General features: G+C 38.9%; 1 protein-coding gene across 1 annotated transcript in view; it reads right to left on the bottom strand.

The window, feature by feature from the left end:
- SLC2A13 (solute carrier family 2 member 13) overlaps positions 1-21073 on the bottom strand; it is a 168365-nt gene that overhangs the window by 133570 nt on the left and 13722 nt on the right. The window contains exon 2 of the mRNA XM_063323407.1: positions 4088-4247. Coding sequence (XP_063179477.1) covers positions 4088-4247 — 160 coding nt within the window. The remainder of the gene's footprint in view (positions 1-4087; positions 4248-21073) is intronic.

Genomic DNA, 21073 nt, shown 5'->3' on the forward strand with positions numbered 1-21073 from the left:
TATTAGTTGAGTAGTCTTCAGCCAACATACCTAACAAGTGTCACTAATTCACTATGTTCTCATTCCTCATTCTCTAATGTTGCCATTCTTTAATGTCCTCATTTCTTCCTATGCTTTTCCCTCCCCACAAACATTTTGATAGCTGTATACAGAATCACCTTTACACACACACCACTGAAACTCACCAAATTGTATGTTCAATATCTGCATTACAGTGCTATTTAGAAAGCCTTCTCTATTTCAAGTGAAGAGTAAAACAAAACCATAGAGCTTAAAAACAGTCACTGTATTGTGTCAAACTGCAAGCGAAAGGATCTTTGAATGCATCTAAATAAACAGATTTAGTCCTTCACACTTGTATTACCTAATTTCTGCTCCTGCAAAGCCCTTCAGTCCCTTAAATGCAGCAGGGCCTCCAGAACTAAGCAGCTGGGTGCCTGCAATCATCTTAGGAGGCAAAATCAATTGAGGCTCCTGAAAGCTCGATCCAACCTGCTAAACCTACCAGTTGGACTCTATTGGATTGTTTACCACAGGCAAGATAAAAAAGAAATGTAAGGGAAGTGCTCGCTCACTCAAGTTAGTTTCCAATCGACATGTTTCTGGTCAAAGTCGAGTACAAGGAGCAGGCCAGAAGGAAAATGTTCAGTTAAGAGCATACATCCATTGCAAGTACAAGAGTTGTTGCAATTTTCAGATCAAGCAATTTTGATATAAACAATTTAGAGAAAAAGCAGGCAATTCTAGACATTTCATGCAGTGAGCCAGCTTTCAGAAATCTAATATAGTTCTTTCCTATACAGAGTACAAGACTTGGCATTTGAAGCCAGATGTCTAGCAGACCTGAAAAAATCCAGCATGAAATTTAATAAGTCTGCTGTAACATTTCTGCTTCTCAGACATACTGCTGCAATACTATTAAGATGGCATTAGCAGGGTTTATAAAGCTAACCTGACATAAGAGTCAGGTTAAATATTTGTTTTCTGTGGTTTATTTTTAATTTAATATCCAGCATTTCCAAGAACAAGCAGAGCAGAGAAGTTCCTTATTGTTTTTTGTAGCACTCCAATGCTTAGCCATTCAGTCACTAAGAGCTACAATAATTGATGTAATTTTCCTTCTCATGTGATGACTCGGGAGTGAACATCTGTGATTTCTCCCCATGCGTTTGCTGGCCACTCTTTCCAGGTGACAGACGATCTGTACTCTTCCCTTAGGTTGCTGTGAACTAGCCGAGGACAGACAAGTACACAATCCCCTATTAACAACTCCAGCGTCGCAGCTGAGAATCTTTGGATCCCTCACCACTAGCATAGCCTCAGTTTCTGACCAATGCATTGTCAACAGCTTCACTTCACTTCGATCCACTCAATCCAGAACAGTACTTGGCACGTACATAAAACATAGCATTACTGCCTTTGCAAAAGTTATCCAGCATGAGCCAGCAGGATGCAAGGAACAATTACTCCTCACTACTCAACACACTGTGCGGAATCTGGGAGACTGGGACCACCAACATGAAAGCAAGCTACAACCCAGGAACAGCAACAGATCACTAAGACAGTTGTGCAACTGGAGTGTATGACATAAAAGAAGAGGCTGAGAGAACTGGGTTTGTGCTGCCTGGAAAAGAGATGAACAAGAGGAGATCTAATTGCATCTTTCAGAACAGAAAAGGAGCTCATAGAGAAGACAAAGACAGATGAACACTGTGAGAGGACAAGAGTCAATAGTCACAAGTTGCAACAAGCAAAATTCAGATCAAAAACGAGGGAAAACAATTCTTCCCAGTGACAGTGATTGAACATCTGAACAAGTTGTCTTGAGAAATGGAAATGTCCCTTGTTGGAGATATTCAAAAGTCAGCATCTCACACAGCTCTGATCAAACACCCAACCTCCTATCCTTGCTCAGTCCGTAGGTTCTAAATTTTACTTTTCATTTTTTCAGTTCAGATAGGTTAAAAGGCCTGAGTTTAACAGAGTAGCTTATTTTTTGTTCCAAACAAAAGAATAAGTTACACCAATGCAGAAGTTCTCAGCAACAGTTTTGCAGCCTTTCAATGGGTGGGGGCCTCATTCCTATTTAAGCTATAGCAGCATACCAGAAGACCAGTGTTTCACAAAAAGATGAAATCTACATTTGACAATGACTATTGCTTTCCACTTAATCTTCCATTTTAGCAAAATATACTTAGAAACATACCAAAAGATGGTAACTTGTGTGTGTAACAAACTGAAATGATATTTTGTATATGTAAATTATTATTTACATGCAAGTGTACTTCTCAATCTTATGTCACTGCTTGATGTGAAAACTGATACATCCTATACCACACTGCCAGCTCTTTGACTGATCTTTTCCAAAGACGTGCAGAAGTTTACTTTTGAGCTGCAAAAATTCAAACTAGGGAATATCTTAGTTTATCTGAACAATTAAAAAAAAAAACGAAAGCTCCAATAAGATCAATACTTGGCAGATACTAGCTTATATTTTTCTTCCAATACACTAGTATTTACTGAAACCCAGATTACAAACACATCCTTAGCATAACTGGCACTGAGGATCAAGTACTTCAGTTTGTATTTTACCTAGAAATACATTACTGCATGCCATTAACTTTTCTCAAAATTGAGCATACTTCTTTAACTCCAGAAGGGGATTAGCAATCCTATAAAACTAAGTTTTTCTTTCAGTGAAGGCTGTTTCTCCATTCTCTGTAAGCGGACACACAGTCTGTCAGAAAATGCAGCTGCATCATAATGAAAAGGTCATCAAAATCTTCACATAAAAACTTGAAATGCTATTTCATTTGAGCTAAAGTAACCAATGCATTTTCAGAAAGCACAAAATAGACCTAAAACTTAAAATTAAATTAAATTAAATTAAAATTAAACAAAATCAGCATGAAGTGACTTTTTTCTTGATGTCAAAACGTGACATCTTTTTACGAAAGGGACAAAAGAAACAGTAGTATGGACAAAAAGTAAAAACTCAAACTCCTGAACCTTCAGCCATACACAAATTAAACCATGGATTCATTAAGAAGAAAACATTTACTTTTTGTTTTAAGTCAGATTTCTATAGATACTATAAAAAGATCAGCTTCTAAATTCTTCTATGTACCAAGTCCCAGATTAATTGTTCCTAACTTAAACCTCAAATGTCGGCGCACCTAGAAATCCCTATTCAGCTCCATTAGAAGCCAGAGTACAGAATAATATTTATGTTGCAAGCTTTTGGGAATGGGAGGAGGATCCTTCAAATTAGAATTTTCAAACAGCACAATGATTCCAGGCTATAGCAACAGAAACCGAAGGCTCTACAACAACACACGTCTCTTTCCCAAGAGCGTTTCAAGAGAAAATCACACATAATTAGGCACAAGTTTCCAGAAATTGGAATGTACAGTATAAGTTATTCCTCCTACGCTTTTCTGTTAATTATTTTTTCAAGTCAGCATTGCTAGTAAAATACTGAGCCACTGAAATTTCTCATCCATCTCAAATTACACACCACTTTAAAGACAGTAGGTATAAGGCTGCAGTCCAGAAACACTTAGCAATGTCTACAAGAACACCACAATATCCAGAAAGTACAGTAAAACAGATTCATATTATTCTATAACCTAAACTTTTAACTACAAAGTTATGCTACAATATCCTTCACTTCAATTCTGATTGGATTACTACTGCTCAGATTAAGACTATTTGAAATACACCTGTATTTTGCACATACAGCATTATACTTAGTGGAAATTTGTTTTTGAAAAATCAGCATATAATTATGCTAAATGCAAAAGGCAAGCTACTTTCATAAACATCATGACAATCATTCAAGCTTGTTGATGCATATTTATTGCTCCTCCATTTTAAAGTTTAGCAAAGTCAAAAAATACTGTGAATATTAAGCCTAAGTGGAAGCAGTATGGATATCATTTAGCAAGAGTTAATTATTAAAGTTCCATTTCAGCATACAGTTTTACCACTTTATATGTAAACTCTATTTTACCATGAAGAACTAGAATAGCTGTCAACCAAATCACAACCACGGCAGTTTTGCTTTTAGCAAGGAAGACTCACAAACCTCCATCCATCCTTCGCGAGGTAGCTGAAGAGTCCATCGACGACACTTGCAAAAAACTGCCCCCCAGTGATGAACAGAGTGTTAATGGTGACTAATCTGCCTCTTAAGTGTGGAGGAGCAACTTCTGCGATGTACACTGGCACAGTCATAGATGCTACACCTACAAGAATAAATTAAATTACAGTTATAAAATCAAAAGAGATACTACATCCCTTTTACATCATGAAATATTACACCATTTAAATGGAACAAGCTGGAAGAATTTTATTTCCAGGTCTGGAAAGATGAAAAGAAGGAAAATGCACCTAATGAACTCTAGAAGCATACCCATGGGCGCACACACTCGTTGCTAGCGACTGTATTGCAAGTTCAAAGTTTGATGTAATGATAGAAGGAATAACTCACTTCATTTCACATTGCATGTATACTAAGATTAAATAAAAAGCATAAGTGTATTTATAGTTTTGAAAAAAAGAGATTCTACGATCCAAGTAAGCACACATAAGTCAAAGTGACTAACTGAAGATGCCAAGTGCTCACAGCTCTGAGTTTGAACAGAACTTTAGCATGGTTTCCACCTCCAAGAAAAAGCAAGGCCAAGCATCATCATCATTATTATTATTATTGTTTTATTATTGTGTAATTTCATTATTGTTATAAGGAACGCATTGTTTCTTGACTTGGTTTGTAAGTATTCCATATGCAATGCTAAAAACTCTACCACCATAAGGAAGCAAGGACTGAAGCTAAAGCACAGCTGCCTTTTATTCTGTCTTAACACTGGCAGTATTTCCTATGAGTTATGCGATGGCTCTAAATGAGCCATTTGTGCAAAAGACAAAAATGCCCATGTGGAACACACACAGGAGCACGCACAAACACAAACTGTAAAAACAGGAGTTCAACAGCATATGAAGAGCAGAGTCGGGTGCGGTACATGCTTTGGTGGTGGCCAAATCCACTAACGAAACCGCACTCTCATTTCAAGGAAATGTATATCCCTATTTCCTTAAGAGAACTAGCAGTGACAACCAACAGCAATTTCTTGTGTCATTAAAACTGAAAGCACATACGTAGCACACAGACAAAAAACACATTTCGACTGAAGCCAGCTGAGATACAAGGTGAGCACAGTGAGCACAGCCCAGCAGCAGCAGAGACATCACATCTTCCATCCTGGGGCAGCTCCACCGGGTCCCACCGACAGCTCCACACCAGCATGGGCCACTGCCGCAAGCCCAGCAAGAAATGGGGTCACCTAAAGGCATGCCGATGCTCGGCCACTGTTTCTTAGGTCGTGTCATGGCAGAAAGGCTTCGTCATAAAATGGCGTAGGCTTCGGCCGGCACCTCACTGCCTAGCTGACTCACCGAACTAAGAGCACAAAATCGTCTTTAGCAACAAGGTTAGCCTGACAGAACTCCTGCAAGCCTCCAAAACCTCGAGCAAGGAATATAGATTGTTTAACAATAAAATGGCATCAGCAGATCCTTTGTTACGACAGGTAAATGCTCGCAGCAGCCTCTCAGCATGACAACCCAGTTAGCTCCTGGCAGAGCCTCCCAGGACCCACCAATGCCTCCTCCTCCCATTGACCGAGCAGCCCACACGGAATGAAAACAAAAAACACCACATAAAAGTGTCAGGAAGAAAAAAAAAAACATTAAGAATTTATTCAACCTTTTCTCAAAACCAACCAAAATGCACCAGGGAAAAATGCATTCAAATAGCCCTTTGCATGTTTGATAGAGAGGCAATTTTTCAAACGCAGTCCACCATTAGGGATATTTCCCTCACATCAGCATTTGAACCAATTATAATTAAAGCGATGTAGACAGCGCATATATAAGGGAAAAGCCTTTATGAGAAAGCACAGGAGCACATCCGTCTTCTGCCAACTGAAGCCACCGAGGAGCCACGCGAGGTTCATGGCGGGGTGGAGGGGAAGGGAAGGGCCCTGCGGCTGCGGCAGCCCTGCTCCGAGGAGGCTGGGCCGTCCCGCTCCCCTGACACCCCCTCTGCCTCGGGCACGCCACCCCACACGTTCAGGCTGCTTCTTCCCCCACCGCAGCGTGGCCATCTTCCCACTGGAAGGGCAGCCAGCTCCGTGGGGCCAGGCCCAAAGCCCCGTGCCACAGTCTCTGCCTGCAACGGGCAGTAGAGGCTTAGGAAAGGCTCAACAGCAAAACGAGCAACAAATTATCCCCCTGCTACACTCTAAACAAGCTTCTGTTAATCACCAGGTTTGGGAATTCGTGACTCAATGGACCAGACGTTTCACACCTCTCAAGGGTTTTTTGAGGCCATTCTTTGCTCTCCACTACTCTATTTAGATCATTCATCACTACAAAGCCATAGTAACTCAAAGATGGTGGGGGGGGAATTCTGCTTGCCAGTGGCTATTCTGTCATTTGGCCCATAAACACCTTCCCTGCTGTTTGCAAGAGTAACATGGAAACGAGAGAAGATGACTAAATGCAGAGCAGCAGGAATGACATGAGAGACCAAGCCCTCCAACGTGGAGCTGACAGGTACAGAAACAGAACAGAGACTTGCGTAAGTACAGGGAAGAAAAACAGGGTTGTGATTCTGTCTTTCGGGGACACAAAGAGAAAACTGACCTTCCATCTTCCTCCTGGAAGCTACTGAAATTCAGTCCCTAGCATTCATCCTCCCCCGTGCCCTGCAAACATGGATACGGTTAAAAGCTTTAGAAAATAACACATAGTCCCAAGAAGGTTATCTTTTAAATAGATAATCACTAGTGCAGCTAGTTTGAGAGGTAAAGATGGCAGTATCTCTATGTGGATTTTACTGGAAGGCAGTTAGAAAGATAGGCACAATCAAAAACAATATACACTCTGTAAAAAAGCTATCTTTTCCCCCCCCCTTCAACTTTTAATGAAGGGTGATTTTACACAGGATCTGCAGAGAAATCTTGTCCAAAACATGCCAGCCAAATCTGCTTCTCAGGCATCCAAAAACCAGAGCCACGCCATTGATCAGACCAACAGCTAACACCAACGTTCAGTGCACGCCACCAGTGCCGGGACACTGCTAGAACCACGGTTAGCCCCAGCTAACACAACAGTTGCCATTTACAGGTAAAACTAAAGCCTGCTGCTGTAACATGAGGGTAGTGTGAAGGTTAAAACATGTTTGTGAAGTGTCTTGAATAAGAGGCACCATGACAGGAGGAGGCTTATTCCTTCTGTGGCGTTCTTGACACAAAGTTAATGACTACAGGAGTTAGCAGGGCAAGGGGAAGCTTGCACACCTCAACAAGCTAGCCAATGGTACCAGCTATTCAGCTGGCATTAATACAGTAGTTAACATTATTTATTATCAAACCTACAATGAACAGTATGTGATCTCTTAGGAAAAACTAAGGAGCTGGAGTATTAGTTCAAAATTACACTGAATTGTTTAGATTGAAAGGGACATTTGGAGATCATCTAGTCCAACCCCTGTTCAAGTTAGAGCAGATTGACCAGGACCATGCTCAGTTAGGTCTTGACCATCTCCACAGGTCGATATCCAACCAAAATGATTCCGTGGCTTCCATGTCAGCTTTCTCACCCTGAGACTCTTCACAATGTTGCTGCCAAAACCAGCCTTTTTAGCTTTGTACTCAAACCTTACTTCCTCTACCGGGTTTTCCAAAACCTGTAGGTTCAAAACATATAAACAAAAACCTCAGTTTAGAAGATAAATTTGTGTTACATATTTCCAGTTATCACTTAGATACCAAAACATATGCTTTGCTACTCCGAGCCTGAAACAGAGTGCAGCAGGAGGTCTCAGGGAACGGGAGGAGGTAATTAGGAAACCCTCCCCAGTTTGACTGGCTGCCCTCCAGAAAGCATTCACACAGGAAAGCAAAGTTCTTGGGGAAAAAAAACAAAACAAAACAAAACAAAACAAAAACACCACGGCTTTAAAAAGCTATTCTGAAACAGCTCAAAGTAAGCAAAAAAATCATACCACCTCAAGGAAATAATGTCTGAGATTCTATAAAGTTTTTTACATTACAGATTTGCTTTCAATTGCCTTAGATGGCATTAATGTTCTCCTCCTCTAACTTCAATTTAAGACACACTAGAACACAGGAGAGTAAGTTCTTGTGAAAAGGCACAGTTGGAAGCAAGGCATTAAATGTTAACTATAAAAATCTCTAAAATACATAACCAATATTCATTATGTAGTTATTTAATATATAGGTATTAAAGAAATCTGAAAACAAAGAACAGCTTTCCTAGCAAAATAAACATGACTACAATGTAATCTTTCCTTAATCTTTCATATGAGAATGCTTTCATTTACACTTAGATGACACATTCTAATATGCTCTCACTGTTAAATTGCTCACACTAAATAAAAGATTCTTGCTGCAGGCAAGTATATTACTACCTAACTAATAAAGCCGATAAGTGACAAGACGTGAGGAAAAGAAAATTAAAACAATTAACTGGAAACCTGTCAGAGAAAGTTTAAGCTCCACATTGTGCACCACAGCTATGAAATGTGAGAAAAGAGAGCAGGCAAGCCCAATCTTTATCAACTTGAGTAACCAGGGCATTAACCTTCTGCTCTCATTAAAGAATACAGTTCAGAAAAAAAAAACTATAATAGAAGGTTCCTTAAATTCAGACCACAAAATGTATCTAATTATTATATGGGAAGCAATAGATGACAGAATGGACTTAAATCATTATTTTAAATGTTTTTTCAGTTCTAAGATCACACAGGAGAATAATTACAAGAGCTGCTACTATAATCTCCAGACTTACCATTGGAAAGCAGAGACAAGAGAGCGCATAGCTCAATTTTAAGACAATCAATAGAAAGCAGGTGTGAAAAGGCATCACATTAGCAACCAGAAAGGTATTTTCGGTATGAATTCATAAGCATTATAAAGAATACATTAATAAGTTCAGCAATGAAGTCAACAAGCCTACTTGACAGGAGAAACAAAAAGGTCATGAAGGAGAACTCCTATGATAATTAGGAGAATTAAAAATACATTTTAAGAACTGAGATTAAGGTATCAAAACGAAAGGACTAAAGAAAGAACCCAAGTTCTTGGGAATAAATACTAGGGAGATGGAATAATTTTAAAGACTTTTTGCAAGATCAGGTGGATATAAACATATCCTGTAAAGGCCAGGACTTCCTCTACGGCTCCAGTCATGTGTCTAGCAGACATGAGGGAAGGTGCGTCATAAAAACAGATGAGCAACAAAAGCTGAAGACAGGATACGAAATGAGACGCACTTCTACTCCTAGCATAATAAAAAAGCTCCAAGGTAGCAGGGATGTAAGTGCCAGTCATTTCACTGGTGTCAACCAATAACTAGCGTCAGGAGCAACAAAAACATTGGGAAGGATTCCTGACAATTTTTTGTTGTTGCTGTTTAGATTACTACCCACGAGGTTCATAAATACAAGAGAGGTGGCAAGACCTGGGTAACTTTAAAGAAAACGCGCGCAACCCAATCGGCCTTTCATGCTTAGGCATAAGGAGGACTGATGGCTAACTAGAAGTGCTAAGGAGGCACGTCCACAAGCTGGTGTCTCTTTGCATCATGGTTCTGTCCCTCCTTCCCTCCAGCTTGTGCTGACCCTTTGTATCAACACCAGGTAAACCAGGGAATACAACCAGCTAAAAGGATATCCACCTGCCCATTAAGGGTTTGGGGTTTTTTTAGCTCTCAAACTGTTCACAATGAAATGAAAAGCCTGTACTGGCCCACCGGCAGGACTACATATGATAAGGGAGACTGGCACAAATTGCCATGGGACTCCAGACTGTCCAGTTGGAAACCAAATTCAGGATGTAAAATAATCACAAAAACAAAAAGCAAAGATATCCTTGATCCTATTTCAGAGTCCAGCGACTGAGCCATTAATCTCTATTAACAAAAAAGAACAGTCACAGCTCATTACAGAAATCTCTATTGTTAGGATTTCCAAATAAACAGGCAGAAAAAGAAGTTACTAAAACATTTCCTTTCAGAATACTCACGGGAATGAGTCTTTCTTCACTAACACATAAAGCTGTACTGAGAAATTAACCAAGGTAATAGTTTTGTTTTTTCATGTATCAGAATGAATTTGTAAGAGCAAATTTTCATTAAAAAGTTAAACTTTAATGCAACCAACTTTAAAGTTCACTTCATTAAGAAGCTGCCCATAGTGGTTTGTACTACTTGTAAGGATTCCAAGCAGCTTTAGAATGTGGTTCCACAGATGGAGAGGCAACCTGACAAAGAAGCAGGTTTATGGCAAAGAGAATCATGAATTAAATATTAATAAACAGCTTAATAGGGATTGTTATGCTATGAGAAAGTCTGAATATGAATTTAAGGTTTGGCTGTTGTTGGTTGGTTGGTTGTTTTGTTTTTTTAAATCAAATACTAAATTCCAAAAGGGGCAGAGGGAAACTTGCCAAGCTACAGCTGAACATCAGGCTAACGTTTTCTTCCAGAACTCTGCAGGAAATCTGATAAACTTCTTACATCTTGGATATTGGACATACAATCTAAATTTAGTGCCTTGAAACACTATTGATCCCAGAAGTACATCAGATTATACAGACAAAGAGACTTTCATCAAGTATTTTCTCTCAGTTGTGTTCCCACAAATTATACTCTAAGGTTTTTACTTTATTTCTAACAAAAACTGCATTCTTGCCAACCAATAATTTCAGAACATTGCTCACATCTGAGCAGCAGTATTCACGGATAAGGGCAACACACTGGTTAACTTTTTGAAAGAAGTGACAAGTTCCACAATAATTTTATATTCTTTACTGTCAACGTCAAGAAGAATCCATTTAAGTAGTTTGTGGAGAGAAGAATGTCTATCATTGACAAAATAGATACATTTTAACTGTCAAGGATATTCATTTTAAAAGACCATTAGCTTTCACAAACACACATACATCAGCAGTCAGCCACTGCTATTCTACAGATAACTTTACAACATATTTTAATTATACGGCTCTATCTAAACAAAAATTAAGACTTTTCATAGTCTTGTAGTCCTTTTCTGCTGTTACAGTTAACACTTCAGTTTTCAGTAGTGACAGTGAGCCTAAGGAGCAACTAGAGTGCCTCATTAAACATGCTAACAGGAACTACTTGAGAAAGCAGTGCATTTGAACACTGTTCTAAGTACACTAACCACTTCCCTAGCAGATAAAACTAAAGTCTTCATTGAAACAGCTTGCGTTTGAGTGTGAACATCAAGGGAAAGCTCAAGTACCCTCTAATATCTAGGCTTTCCACCCACTGCACATATCTACTACAGGCATTATCAGGAGTTTATAACTGGTTACTGAAAGTTATTTGAAGGATGACTGACAGCACACTTTCCTATTTCAGTCTCTTCCCTACATCAAATTAGTAGAAGTCCATTTCTTAGCAGTGGCACAACTGTACTTGGCTACAGCACAGCTCTGAAATAACTAAGGGCAAGTGGGACAAACCACAACCACTAAACCCACATTGCTTTGTAAGAACATAAATCACAGTAACAGGCAGATTTGGGTGTATCTCCTCTAGATTGGACGTCCAAAGTCAACAGACTTCATTAGTCTTGTATTTTATTTAAACACTAATTCATTAAATCAGAGAGAGAGCTGGTTCATCATAGTTAAAGAACCTGTACGGTGCAACATTTAATATTCTAAGTAACTGCAGATCTTTATGTCTCTATCTAGCCACTAGCCCAAACCAGAGTGAACAGTATCATAATTAGTGCCAAAAACCTGCGTTACTATATGGCATCCAACTGCGGAACAGTCCAAGGCCCAGAACCATCTGAAGAAAAAGAAATTAAGTTCCTCACTAGTTGATATTGCTTCAAATTTATAGAACAATCACATCTTAATGAGCCTGGATGAATAACTCCTTCTGTTGACCACAAGAAAGTTTTTCACTGTTGCATGTATCAGTAAGGATCAAGAACACAAAATCCTTTTTCACCTAAAAAAACCCTCAAATTGTGTCCACTCGAAAGAACCACATCTGTCATATTGTAAAGGCAGCCTGCCCAAAAGATAGAATTAGCCTTTGTGAGCTGCATTACACACAAGAGTAATTTCAAGTTTCAAACTCTCCCTTTTAGGTACAGATACAAAGGTACAGATACAAACCCAACTCATTAAAAAAAAAAAAAAAAAAAAAGTTGCCAACACAGAGTACAATTCCTGTATAATGAAAGCGCTAACGACTATCTCTGACATCTCCAGAGCAGTATCTTGCAAGAAGAGTATAAGGAAAACACACATCATAGTAGAGACATGAATATACAACAAATTGAATAATCAAGAAGGGACTATTTATCACAGTACTTATTTTCCTACACTAAAATTCTGCAAGCCAGGGAATCTTTTTAATCTGAAAACTGGGTGGTTTATGAAATGGGAAAAAGTGAGTGAGCCATGACACTTGAGGAAAGATAGACAAGAACCTACCACGTACAGGCTAGAGTGTGAAGGTTTATTAAAACCTAATTTACCCAGTTTATTAAAAGAAAATTTAGTCCAGCAAAAACTTGAAAAAAAAAACCCAAAAAATTTGCAGGAATCTTTAATAACACGCAAGCAGTAAATTAAAAACTACTACCCTACCAAATAACATCCCAATGTACATGGGGATACAAAACGTGCCACAATCTGTGGACACCAAAAGAGTAAGTAGGAAAACTAGAGGGTGAAAAGATACTTCTGAAAATGCTGACTGAAAATTGTTAAACAGTAGGAACAGAAAGAGAAATTTACATGACAGCAACCAGAACTGAGAAAGTTTTTAAGGTCAGATGAAAATAACTATTTATAAGTGCTAGAACCACTGTAACTGTAGCATCCCTCAGCCTCAACATTACTATATATATATACACATATATACACACACACTATATACAACTATACATAAAACAGTTCATTTTGGGAAGAGGAGTTTTAATACAAATCATTTCTTCTATCCAAAGTTATTTTAAGATTATTCAAGGTTACAGTAATCCAAAAACACGCAAAAAGAAAATTTATTTTGAGTGTCAAAGTCAGAAGGAAAGAGTGGGATTTAAATAACCAGAGCCAAAATAATCAAGCTAAACATCCCGAAAACCTGAAGCAAAGATCCTCGCAACTGTCCAAAACATAAGGGCATGCCTAGAACTACAGATGCTGGATCACAGTTTACACTTCCCAGCAACCCAGAATTAGTTACCCATATCCAGTCTTTCTTTACGGCCAGCATGTACTCCTTTTAATCCAGGCTGCCAAACACCCCAGTCAGACTCTCCCCACTAGTTCCTGGGTATCCTACCGAGGGGCCTCCTTCTCACAGCGTGGCATAACGGGAACCTGCGCTTGTAATTCATGGCTGTAGATCCCATTCCAGAAAGCTAGCATGTTTAAAACAAGTTACTCCCCTTATGCTGCCCAAATCTATCCATAGATCTAGCTTTAAGATTTACCCTGTTTCAGAGTACTTCAAAACATTAATCAGAATGATTCCTTAAAGAAATCCAGCTAAAAGACAGCATCATAAAAATGAAACAACTGAACTGGTAATTAATCGAGCTAGCTCATCAGTGACAGTTTCTTCAAAATACATAAGCAAAGTAATCGGTTGCTAACGTACACCTACATTTTCAGTAAGCAAAAGAGTTAAAAAGTCTTTTATTGAGTCACCTACACAGCTAGCAATTTGTATTTAGCAACTTTCAACACTGAAATGGATTTTCTTCTTTTTCTAAAGTGATCCAGACAGGAGCAGCCTAATTACTTCTGGAACAGCATTTTTACAAAAGCCTAAATGGGAAAAACTCTTTCTCAAGAAGTATGTGTGCGTGCACACAGGCATGCAGGGGAAGGAGTATCACTAATTATCAATATCGAATTTGCTAGGGCTCCCTCTACTTGAAAGGTACCAGGAATTGTGAGAAAGTGCATTTCTGAACTGTTATAACAACACAAGATTAACAATGAGCCCCAAAAGTGACTAAAAGCAACAAAAAGCAACCAGTAAACAGCCCTGATTTGTTTCATCTCTGAATTAGTTTTGCAAAGATTCTATGAACTTACAAGCTACAGAAGACCGTTCATTGTGAAAGAGTGAAGCAACATAGATGTTCGTACTACTCAACGCAACCTTTATTTTTACCATATTATAAAAGTTTCTCACTTCAGAAAATATGAGCATTTTATTTTTCTTTCACTTGAAAATGATAAATACAATATAGTAGTTATCTTTATGATAGCTTGTATAGACATGTAAGACAAACAGTACTTAAGCTATTTTAGAAGTGAAGCTTTTAGTTCAAATAAATAGTAATTGATGTAAGCAGTGCTTTACTGCAGACATTCTTTAGCACACGCAGACTATGTGCTATAGGCGCTGCCTGCTGACACCTAGGAAAAACAGGCAGATGAAACTGGCCAAGCCCTGAGGCGGTCACAGCCAAAGATAAGAGAGTTGCTTCCCCAGCCAGCAGCTCCTCCCCTTCCACAGCAGAGCAGGATGCGTATCTGTATCTCAGCTACTCCGTTTCCCATTTGAGACTTCTGATGTGGCAGCTGACGTGGACTTGTGCTAAGGCGCGCGAGATCACAACGAGCAAAACTGAGTGGCTGAGGAGTGGCCATCCAGCTCATTCGACTGACTCAGCCAAGCAAACAGCAGTTTCCAGCAGGGAAGTATGGTTTTATAATGACCCAGAAATATTTGGCAGGACTCATCTACATAACCATTCATATATGCTAGAAAGCCAGCATTATAAACACCATGCAATCTTCACATGGTTCAAAAAAAACCCAGACAAAAACAAAAAACCAAACCCACACCAAAAAACCCAGAATAACAGTTGAGCACTTCTGGGATTAACTAAGATTTTCTGTGCAGAAAAATTTTATTTTCAGAGGACAAAGGTAATGATTTGAAAGCTACAGATAAAATGAATACTCCTTTCCAACTTTGCACTTCTGTTTATAAACCATTTTTTTCTTTCCTAGTTCTACTACAGTGATGCTTTACCCAACTTACTACACTTCTAAGAGAAGCGATATCTAAGCAAACATGAACAAGCTTTAGAAGCTGAACTACAGCTAAAAGCATGCCCTCAATTATACCTGAAAGCCCTCTTCAGCTAAGAAGTAACTTGGTTTTAACAGTGCCTCTTTCTACAAGTGCACTTACTAAAACAGTTAAACTGGTTAACTTTTCTGTGAACTGCTTTAGGTTTAATCGAGATAATCAAAAGCCCAGCAACCGACTCCAAACATGCAGCTTCAGATGAAGATGAGCAGAAGAATGCATTTTCTTACCTACCACTTGCCATTAATTAAAAAAAAAAAAAAACTAATCTAGAAAGACTAACGTCATTGCAAACTTAGTATTTCAGACAAAAACTATGAAGTGACATTGCATGTGTTCATTTGGTATTCTAGAAAGCCATTCATAAAAATACTGTCTGTCTAGGTTACATTCCCAGTAATTTTGTGCTTGCAAAGGGTAAATACATTGCAATCATCAATGCAGAAAACTGTATTTTGATATGAATTACTACATTTAGTTACCCACTTGTGCAAGAAACAGCATGATTTGTAGGAAGACAGGTACCAGTTATATGGTTTTATAACTATTGCTCTGAAAAATAAACAAAAGGCCTGTAAGCTTTTCACAGCCTAAGGCCTGATTTTAAAAAATAAGTTTCAACTCTACCATTATAATGCAAGTAGCACCCATGACAGTAATGTAAGTATAACTATAATTATAATGAAAACATACCAGCCACAGTGACTGCTCACTTTCCCTCTATACTAGAGGCTTCATACACAAACAAGACTGTGCCTACAAACACCAGTGATCCGTTTAGAGATAAAAACCCACATTTTTTGACCATATGGGAAAATAAATGGTGTCTACATTTGCAGTGTTTGAGGTTGGGGGTGGTGGCGGACACCAGTATAGTACTTCCTCAAGATACCTTCCATGGTGTGCACATTTTGCATGCTAGGAAGAATAAGGGTGTTCCCAGCGCACTCAGGTTAAGTCAACATCTTAAGTCTATAGTCCAAGTGCTGTACATTTCTTTGCTTTATGAGAAGCAGCTCAGCTTAAACATCTAGTTTCCATGTCTGGCTTCCACGCAACTTCTTCCCATGGTCTGGAGATTCCCCACTACCATTTCAGTAACAGCTGCTTGGTGCCAGTGCAATGTAACTGTAACAGCAGAACACACTATGGAGAAATCCCAGGTATGTATCTCTCAAGTAAAGCGGTTAAGTCTCTGAAAGGGTTTTGACTATTAGGACAAGGATTTTGCACTAGACTGTCCTTAGTAGAGGGACAAACCAAGGCTGAACTTCTTCAGCCCATGTAGGTTTACTCCTAGAAATGACTTGCAATAGTCTAGATCAGCAGTTTCAACTGCAGTATTCATGGTGTAATGCTCGAGCTGTCAAGGGATACAAGGGTACTTTAAGCTATTTCGGTGTGTATTGACTTTCATCGGTTGCTTATACTGACAAAAAGATGTTACAAGTGAAGAATGAGGCTGCTGCATTTGTGGAAAAAAAACCAAGACAATATCTGTCAAGCGCTAACAGGGAAAAAAGGAACAGATCAACCGCTCCATTACCAGTATCTAAAGGACAAAAAGCTGAGCAGAGTCTCAGCTAACCAGGAGTGGGCGGATGCTGCAGGTAGTAAGAAACTACTGCTAAATTTTATCAGGGAAACAGACTGCAAAGAGCTTGTTAAAAACAAGACTGCCAAGTCTCAAGGCCTCAGGAAAGAGACCAGTAGAGGAAGAAAATCCCAGGAAAACCTGGGAGATGTTGCTCTCATGGCTTTCCGCTTTTGACAACTTGCAGTCCTATGGGCATGTTGTAATGGACAGCCATCTTCCAAACAACAGATTTAATTCTGCTAACAGGGTTGCTTTACTCCAACTTTTACTTTGCAGACCTCCTCATTAATAATAGTGGTCAGAGCAAACGGATGCGAGAACCGCCTATCACAGGAGCACAGCTCCCGAGGTCCCACGCAGAGTGGCTCTTTCCTGCCCAGTTTTCATTCTCCGGGCACATTAGCAGGGGAGGATTCAGGAAGAGCTGCAGGTCAGCTTCCAGTGGAAGCTGGGCAAACACTGCAATGTTCTCAGTAAATCTCATTAATTGATACAAGACTCCGGTAACTCTAGGCAACCTAAAGATTAAAACAAAATAAAGATGGGTATCTAAAATACCCTTCTGTAACTCGGAGAACTGCACTGGTTCTCCCTTGTGGCAGTCTGCTCTGTTGCCCCTATCCAATAAGAGAATAGTGAAAACAAGAAATTTTAAGAAGAATTAGGAGTTAGCATTTAAGATGGCATATCCGACAGTCCCATTCTAATTCACATAGATGCAGCAAATATCCTTGTTAAGATAAAATCTGCTTTTCCTGTGACTTGCACTGCACAAGTTGCCATAAATCACTGTAAGTTTTAACATGACTAACCAGGCAATGAAATACTCTGCTGTTTCAGTTTGCTGTCCCCCAGCCTCTGAGTGCCCCAGCTTCTTTTGTGCTCTGAAGCAGAGCCTCCTGTTAATTGTGTTTAATTCCTTTGAATCAGCTCCCACTAAGAAGCGGATTCCATTCTTAAAATGGAAAGTTTTACAGTTAAAAATTAAGCCTCATTCTCTTTCAAAAGGACAACATTCTCATGTTGGGTTCAAGTTTTAAGTGAAAAGATTCATGCACCAGCTACCACCAAGAAAAACAACTAAACCCAGGATCTCTCTGAAATACAAACTTTGCAAGTTCTGCACTTACAGCATTTCTCTACTTTCACAGAGAAAGTTTATAAATAAATTTAAATAAATCCTAACACCAGAGCGGGGAGGGCGCTCCAAATCCTCACAGAACTCTTTCCAAAGAAACCCTATGAAATAATTAGTCTTGCACCTTGGTTTTCCCTATAATCTGGTCACATTTCACCTGATGTTTTAATTAACTTTTCATAAAGCAAGATCTAATTGAAACATCAATTACAGTAAAACCCAGCTACATATAATAGAATTTTCACTCAGAAGTAAGAGGAATTACTTTTATTTACATTTTAAAAACATCTCTGGTCTACATCCTCTTCTTTATTTCCCAAAACAAAGGGTAGGGACTGCTGACAATACTGCAGGGGGGCAGCATCAGGAGGCAGAATTAATTACCCACTGGAGGAGAATTATTAAACTGAGCACTAACAGAGTAACTATGAGTAGGAAAGAAACCAGTTGTGTTAGTTTCTAATAAAGCACTAGGAAGCAGCAACGAAGCACAAAACAGCTCATAGGTGACTGGATTTCTGAATTACTCACTACCCACTCCTACCTGCCCAGTTAGTACCATTTATACTTGTATGCAGCAAGAAAACAATAAAATCACGGTATTTTCCCTATAAAATTTTACAATTTGTTGCAAAGCACACAAGTTGATGACAGGTTTATATGTAGATGAGTTTGGGAAGAAGCCTCTATTCTAGCAGAATACTACTGTTCCTGACACCAAAGACAACCTCCTTGGTAACACCTTCCGTAATACTCATGACCTACCACAGTAGTACCACTAGAAAAACTTCCCACAGGCTGTGCTTCCGATGCAGCGTGTGTTTTCAGCAATTCAAATGTCTGTTGCTCATTATCTGCGGGAGAAGCACGACCCACCTTTCAAATACTGCCAAGTTCACACCCACATTCATTTGTTCACTCTTAGTTTACATTGCACTCCTTTCTTAGTGTAAAGGACTTTTTAACTGCTAAGAGGTACAGACACTTGGAGTAGTGTTTCAATATGCCATACCAGAAAACTCAAGCTTAGGTATGAATTACCAAAAGCATTTAGTAGCAAAGTCCTTTAAGACTCTTGTGCCAACTGCTTGTAAGGAACAGAAAAGGCTCCTGGGAGTAATTGAAGAATAAGCAAAGTTAGTGATACAGCATGTCAGATTACATTCTGGAAGTTAAGTCTACATTATGCCACTGAGATAAATCCTAATGCTTTATAGAGTTGGGTTGATTTTAGGCAATCTTATTTTCTGTACAATGACAAGTATGTGACGATTTGTATATATTTATCTATTAACGCACAGTTTGTGCTTCCAGTTAAGTAGAATTACCTACAGTTACAAAGCCAAGTGGGAATTATGTAACAGCCATTAATTGTAATTTGGAACAAATAATCTACCAGCATTTCAGTAAGTTTTGAATATCAGGCTTCCCTGACTAGTACCACCGACAGTACTGCCTCTCTAAAGGCCAAACACACAGCAAGGAAGGAAAGAGGAAAGAAGAGATCTGACTGTAGAGGAAATCATCTGAGAAACTGCAAAATCAGCCTATGAAGTCCATTCACAGAAATTGTAGTGTTGAACAGGTTATGACTGATAGAATTAAAGATTATTATTTGTTTTTAATAAGTCCAAGAATGCCTTTCAAAAATGGAAGCAAACATCACCCCACCTTACAGAATTATTACAAATAATTTTCTTATTGCATTATTTAAAGTTAGAAAGCCTTCTGAGTGGCAAAGTAAAACAACCACGTGCATGTATTTAACTTATTTTAACATAAGGCTTGCTGTAATTCAGCCTTGAGACTATAAAACTGCATGACACAAAAAACTTCATGTTACGGCAAGATGAGTTCAAGTCTATGTGTCTCTAGCTCTTTGCATCAGCATGAAATAATATTTTTTTCTTGCTACTATAAGAACACAATAGTGGCTTTGCTACTATTGCTTCTACAGCACACAAGTAAACTGCATAGGTTCCAGCTCCTAGGACAGGTAACCCAAGCTGGTATTTGCACTGGCAAAATTTACTGTGACTTAGAAAACCGATGGCTACAGATCCTGTAACAGGACGGATTTGTAGAGTACAGAACGCACAGAGCAACTGTGAAAGTGAAATGCAGCAGACCAAACACTTCTCCATCTATTATTGCCTCAGGGATGTATGTATTTTAGTGACTGATAATGCATGACAGATAGAAATCCAAACCAAAGAACACGCAAACCAACTGTGAAAAGGAGACACAGCAGACCAAACACTTCTCAACCTATTACTGCTTTAGGGATACATGTATTTTAGTGCTGATAATGTATGACAAATAGAAATCCAAACAAAAAGAGCCATACATTGCTTCTGGATGATTCAGCTACACCGGGAATGCATTTGTACAAGACTGAAAAGTACGCACACAGGCATTTTTATGTTTTACTACAGCGAACCTAATCATTTGCTTTAAGCAAGAAACAGAGCATTGCTGTAGGCAAAATATCATAGAAGATGAATATATGCATTTGCAAGGAAATAATAGCAGCTTAAAACTCTTATAAAGTCTCTAACAAATCTGCCTAAAGTTGTATTTTTCAGTTGTAGCTGAGTATGACATCTGTATCTACCCTGCAAACTTGACTTTATATGATCCTACAATTACCCAATGAACAGATTCATATCTCCTGTAAAGTACCATACTAATTAGTAGTTTATCAAGATCATAATGTAAAGAAATTAATGTTGCTGTGATGTCAGTGGAATCACACTCGCTTAAGACTGGTGAAGGAGTGCTGCGTCAGGCCTCTTGAAGTTCTCCTTCTTGCTCATTGCCACAGCACAGATGAAAACTAATTATCCTGTGCGGGTGTTAGACCACACAAGTCCATTACACATCCCTACATGATAAAAATTTAAGAAGAAAGAACTGAGGCACGAACTATATATTCCCACTTGATAAAAAAAAGTTAAAGAAGCAGAAAGAACAGGTCCATACCCCAAAGCAGTTCTTTGTACCTTCTCCTGTCCTCCAGAGCAGAGCTGTGGAATACGTTCCCAACACACTAACCCTGAAAACCTGCACAACTGGTTTATGGTATCCTCTTGCATAGTCACCTTCAATCACATTTTTTTTGTCACAAAAATACAAACAACTCCTAATGA

Source organism: Chroicocephalus ridibundus, chromosome 1 (genome assembly GCF_963924245.1).
Source record: "Chroicocephalus ridibundus chromosome 1, bChrRid1.1, whole genome shotgun sequence".
Classification (NCBI taxonomy): Eukaryota; Metazoa; Chordata; class Aves; order Charadriiformes; family Laridae; genus Chroicocephalus; species Chroicocephalus ridibundus.